This window comes from Malus sylvestris, chromosome 14 (genome assembly GCF_916048215.2).
Source record: "Malus sylvestris chromosome 14, drMalSylv7.2, whole genome shotgun sequence".
In the NCBI taxonomy this organism is placed as follows: domain Eukaryota; kingdom Viridiplantae; phylum Streptophyta; class Magnoliopsida; order Rosales; family Rosaceae; genus Malus; species Malus sylvestris.
The window spans coordinates 20,544,958-20,551,161 of record NC_062273.1 but is presented as its reverse complement, the minus strand read 5'-3'; the positions used below and the strand labels follow the sequence as shown (position 1 = coordinate 20,551,161).

General features: G+C 38.8%; 1 protein-coding gene across 1 annotated transcript; it reads right to left on the bottom strand.

Annotated features, from left to right (window-relative positions):
- Positions 1-232: 232 nt before the first annotated feature.
- Positions 233-1,962, bottom strand: LOC126600754 (protein CANDIDATE G-PROTEIN COUPLED RECEPTOR 7-like). The gene has a single exon (XM_050267401.1). It carries the CDS (start codon positions 1,821-1,823, stop codon positions 498-500), a length of 1,326 nt encoding a protein of 441 aa, XP_050123358.1. The 5' UTR covers positions 1,824-1,962; the 3' UTR covers positions 233-497.
- Positions 1,963-6,204: the final 4,242 nt, after the last annotated feature.

Genomic DNA, 6,204 nt, shown 5'->3' with positions numbered 1-6,204 from the left:
CATACAACAATCCCAAATTGCAAATGATTGGACCGATTAATCTTTGATCACTTTGTGTAGTTTAAAATCTCTATTCTTTTGCATTAAGCCTAGATTGATCATGTTTGTGTTTTCCATATCCCCCTCTCTACCACATGAAAACTATAACACTTTGCAGAAGTAGCCACTCCACCATGAACCAAATTTATGCAGAATCAAAGGGCTCCATAAAAGTAAAATTCGAACAAAAAAATGATGAAATAACGCACCCTTTTTGCAAAAATTCATGCCAGACATTATTTTTTGGTAGTTACACATATTCTTCGATTCACATAAAAATTTACGAGGGTGTGACATTATCCTATTGACTACTAACTTCAATTATAAGAAAAAACAGGCAGTCAACAACATGAAACAAAAATAAACACACAAACTATATCCCACTGTGATGAACGAAACTCTACCTCAGTCTTCCCAATTGGATCAAGGGCACCATCTTCCTTATTCTCTACACTAAATCACAATTCAAACTCATCCTCAAGCTTCAGCTGCTCAGCTGCAGCCTCTTCCTCCTCGTCATCGATCACAAAGTATGGATTGTGCGCCTCTGGCTTGAACTTGTACCCCGTAAACACATAGAAAGCAAGCGTGGCCAACTCCGCAGCCACCACACTGGTCCAAAGGTACCGGTACGACGTGATGGTCTCCAATGCATAAACCACAACTCTTGTAAAGTAAATGTAGCATATAACCACAATGTAATACTGCCTGAACAGAGTCAACTTCATCAAATTCACCGCAGCCTTCCCATCGGTCCTGGCCGCCTCTCTCAAGTTTTTAATAGACCACACAATCGGGAACAACACTGCGCAGCAGCAAACAACATCGACAAGCAGAAACACCTGCTTCCAATTAACCCAATCATACCCGAAAGGCCCGGTCTCGTCAATCACAACCTGCGCAATGTTAGCTATCACCTGAAGCGGAATCACAATCATCAACACCTTCTTCTCCTTATCTTGCAAAAAGGGTTTCAAAAACGACCACCCGGTTCCGATCAAAACAATCAAAGTAAACAATGTGACACCCTTTAAGAAGCTGAATATATAGAACAATACATCCCAGCCGTGAGCGCTACCGGTGCGCTTGATATACGACTTGTCCTCCGCCTCACAGAGCAAGTTAAAGGCCTTGAGAATTACGACAGCGAGCATAAAGAAATGGATTCTAAAAACGGTAAGTCGTTTTTCGTAAAGCACGAAAACCCAAAGTCCGGCGAGAGAGGCGTAGACTAAAGAGAACAGAAAGTAAACGCTGGGGAGAATGGTTTTACCGGCTGAGAGGTAATCGCGGCGGTCGTTCTTCCTCCCCTCGAGGTTGTACGCCGCCGATTTGACGTCCATGGAGACCTTGAGCGGCTGGAGACAGTTGGCGAAGAGGAGGGTGTACTGATCGGCGTCGGTCTCGGAGAAGACGGTGGAGAATCGATCTTCGCCGTTGAGGGATTTGAAGGTGTAGACGGGCTTGACGAGGGTCGAATCGAGGGCACAGCGGATTTCACCCTCCTCGAGCTGCTGGAAGACGTGGATCCAGGAGTCGCCGGTGCAGAGGAAGAATCCGACTTTGGAGAGGTCCGGATCCGGTTGGGGAAGATCCGAGAGGACGATTTTGGAGACATTGAGCTCCAGGAGGCCCTTGTGGGTGAAGCCGAACTCGTCGAAGGGGATGATTGGGCGCCAGTCGGACCGGATCGAGGAGAATCGGATCTCGGCGGAGCAGAGAGAGAAGAAGGCGAGGAGAGAGAAGAGGAGGAAGAGTGGGAATTGGCGAGGGGCGAACGACATCGTTTTGGGTCGGTTATGGGACTGCAAATCTCTGAGTGTGAACTGCTGAGATTTAATCGTCGAATGGAGAAGAAGACTTGTCCTCTTGCTTTGTTTTCCTTTCCCCCTTTTTTTTTTCTTGTGATATTCTATTTTCTTTCTTCTTTATTTTTTTCCCTTTTTGGTTGGGGTTATTTTTTGTTTAATTGCAATTAAGGACTCAGTTTAAGATGTGCTGTCACGAAGACGCTTTAAGCGAAAATATTTTTGAGATTGGTTCGTAGAAGAAGCATCAGTTACCTGCATTACTTCAAATGCTTTCCATAATTAATTTATATTTTTACTAAGAATTGGTTTAAAAAAACATTTTCAAAAGACGTTTTCAGTTATTTGAAAACAATGCCCAAACAAGTCCTTACCTTAGTTGGTATGATTTCTTGGTTTGAAGCTGGAGGTTAACTTTCATTTGGGGATGCTATTGTCCGGTTTACCATATTTGCGATTGTTGAGATTTCATTATAATTTTGATTGATTGAGATTTTCTGTTACTTGGTAGAATAAGTGACATGCATTGCCTACTTAACACATAACACATGTTGCAGAATCTTGGATTATAAATAAAGTTTGTAACACCTTGTTATGGTTTTAATTCGATAGTGTGCAATTCGTTCTATCGTGTGGTATGGAAGTTTGCATCCAAACTTTTAAGATGACAATATTTGTTACTTATTTTGCGTTGTGACAGAGAAGTATAATCAAACTAAGACATGACTTTGAATGGGTTGATATTTGATAATAATCCCTCTAGTATAATGGATCACTTGGTGCATATACATTGGTAGTTATTTACTGGAAAAATTATACGTAAGGTATACTTTTAGCTTTTAATTTTAAATTAATTGAGACAAGACTTTTAAATTATTTCAAAAATAGACAATTTTTATGCATGTGTAAGGGCGTTTTTTATGTTAGTGTTTAAGTAATGAAATTGCCCTTTCGTTTTCTTTTGAAATCGCGACTGATGGGAGAAACTTAGCTTAGATCTAGTTCTTCTCCGTCCAATTTTGTTTCGTTCACTCTACTCTTTCTTGCTTCCTTTGGATTCTTGATGGATTTGTTAGCTTATGATTTGAGTTTCGATATTTGAAGATAAGTTTTGTTCCGATTTCACCTTTGTTGTTTGAATTTGAGTTTTGCTCTTCACTTTTTGTTCCGATTTAGTTTTGAATGAATTTATATGCGATTTAGTTTTGATTTAATTATTTGATTGTTTGGATGCTTTAAACTTTGCAGGTATGCTTATTTTTCGCATTCAGATGCTGAAATCCATCGTTGCATGCAGCTAACTCAATCAGGATGCTCATGAACTGATGGAGAGAAGAACCCCTGTGGTGCACATGTTGCGGGCACTTGTCCCCAAACCCTACCATGTAAGACATCTTTGCTGGATTGTCACCGAGAATGTAGTCCACCTGCTTATTTGCCTTTGAGATTAGGGTTTCTGCTGTGACTTAATTTTGAGGATCCACATGTTGCCACTCCTCCATTTAAACTTAGATGCTTTGCATATGTTAGGAGGAGTGATGCTGATGTGACATATTGGAGATTGTTCTCACTTGCCTTGTTGAACTGTTGTCAACGATATCGTTTTGGATAAGCACAATATCGATACAAAAGTATAACAAGATGAATCTATTAGAAATTTTCTTCAATAGCATGTTGGTATGTTTTATTTGCGACGATGATTATATTGGTGTATTATCAATGACATATAGACGCTCTATGTGTAATAAGAACGAACATGCTTTCTATAAGTCGGACTTGTGATCCCAGGGTGGCTTACTACCGGGGGTATATTGGGCCTGAAAACTAGATGTGCTTGTAAGTAGAGAGCATATATAGTTGTCTAAATGTGATTTGTATAACTGGAATTCCTTATCGTCTTTATCCAGAAAGCTCTGCGCAAATTAAATTATTATAAGTTATTTGACTTTAAGAGTTTATGGTTAGTGATTTTCACACACCTTATTTGGTCTCGTGTGCTTCATTTGTGAGTGTAAAAAAATTATAAAATAGTCAATTTAGAGTGTGCAAATGGAGAAAAAATGAGTTACAAAAATATTAAAACCTTGGAAGGAGAATTTAGTTCCAGGTCTCTTGTTGTAGAAATTAGAGAACAGGGTGTTTGAAAATAGAGAACAGAAGCACAGAAAGAATAGATTGCATGCAGGGCCGGCCCTGAGAAATTGGGGGCCCTAGGCGAGCCTTCGAGTGGGGGCCCTAAAGTTCTTTGATACCCAACTCATTGTACATTTATATGTATAATAAAAGATTTCGCTAAATACATGAAAAAGTTCATTTGTATATCAAAAATCATTAGAATTGATATCCAAAGAAGAAATATATGCAAACATTACTTAAATATTACACGTCTCGTGTTTTTAGACACAAATGTACATTATCTAACTTTTCAACCAATTCTTTTTCAATTGACAAAATAGCTAACTCATTCAATCTTTCTTGTGACATAGTGTTGGAAATGTGCCCTAAAACCAATCATATGATGATACTTTACGGACATTTCACATGTTAAACTAATCTAGTTTAATATCAAGGGCAAATATTATTGTTTGAGCCGTCTCATATAAATGTTATATGCTTAAACGATAAGTCCAAGGAATATGTGATTGGGAGAATGCAATTTAAAGAAGTTAGATTCATGAGACCATTCTTTCGTAGACACATCCTAAACATTCCTGATCATAGGATTGCCAATTGGGCATTGACAGTCCGTTAAGATCAGTACGTGCTGTGTCTTCTCTCAGAAAGAGTGACTAGTCTCGAGTCATTGGTGTGTGTGACATCAAGACAAGTACGTAGGTGCTCAATAGAGAATGAGTTCACTGAACACGATCAACGAAGAGTTCTCATATTCATGTCACATGAGAACTCATGGTTGGGATAATGCAAAGTAGTCCTTTGACCTGAGGCATCATAGTTGTCTTGTGGTTAAGTCCTTGATCTTTGATTATGTCAAAGTCACTCCATCAGGAGGGTGTCCACGGCATAGTTGGGGTTAAGCCACTTAGCTATAGAGGCAAGTGAATGCGCAACAAGGGATCTCTAACCTTCAAACCGTTTGAGGGAGAATACTCTATGATATGATTAAGAATCTCTGGCCAGAGTATGAATGAGATTTAGGAAAGTCGTTCTAAATCACATTCAAGGTAATCATATAAGCACACGAATTACATTGGATAGTAGACATGAATAAACTATCAAACCAAACAATGTGGTCAAGAGTATTGTATTAGAGAAAGACCGTATTGCATTTGTAATCCTAAACTGAATAGGTTCTCTACCTCTTCTGATTAGCTTGGGTAACCATGATATGCTGCTAGGTGTCACTCTTGGTTTGTGGAAGCCCTAAACGTGTATAAACACTAAAGAGAGAATTGAAAGTAAGTTTCAATTCACAATCGATTTGAAAGAGTTTTAATCGCCCACTGCCTCGCTAAAAGGAACCTAATGGATCGTACACCGTGTAAGGTAGAGATTGAAGAAACAACGGAGATGAGTAAGAATAATTAAATGGTTTAATTATTTATGGCAAGGATTAATTAATATGTTAATTAATCAAATGAATAAGTTCATTAAAGACCTCGGGATAGTTTTGGACCTTAAGGCCCAATGGGCTTCGAACATCAAAGCCCATGGACTTAAGTTGTATGACAACTTAATGAATAAAGATTTACAAGGGCCCAAAAGCCCAAATCCCTTAAAGTGGCCGGCCATGTTAGAAGAATGGCTTTTTGGTTCTTTAGGTCACTTATTTGAAGGGACTATATAAAAGACTTTATAGCCTAAATTCATTAAGGGTTTCTTTTAGGAAATTGGAGAGAACACAAAGCTCTCCTTTCTCTCTAAAGAGGCCGGCCCCCCCTTGGAGGGATGAGCTAGTAATCTTTCTCCTCCAAGGTCACTCATTTTTTCATCAATCTTACCTTGGTGTGGAGACTTAGAGGTTCTCTATTTTGAGAACTTGGAGAACCATTTCATCCATCCAAATCCATAGATCTAAGATGCAAGGAATGAAGGCCCTCTCTTTGGGTGATTAGCCTTTGCTTATGCAAAGAGGAATCTACAAAGGTATAAATTTCTCAACTCACTTTGATTTGAGTTGAGTCTTGGTTCACCAATCTACTAGGCTTTGAATTTCATGGTTAATGTTTTATTTTTGAATGCATGCAAGCATGATTCCGCCTTTTAATTGTTAAATGCATGCTATAGATGTTATTCAAATGAACATGTTTTCACAAAATCATCCTTCACATAGTTGATCGAAGATACGATTTGATCAACTTTAATTTTGAGAAACTTCTTTCTGCAGAGGCAACTGTAA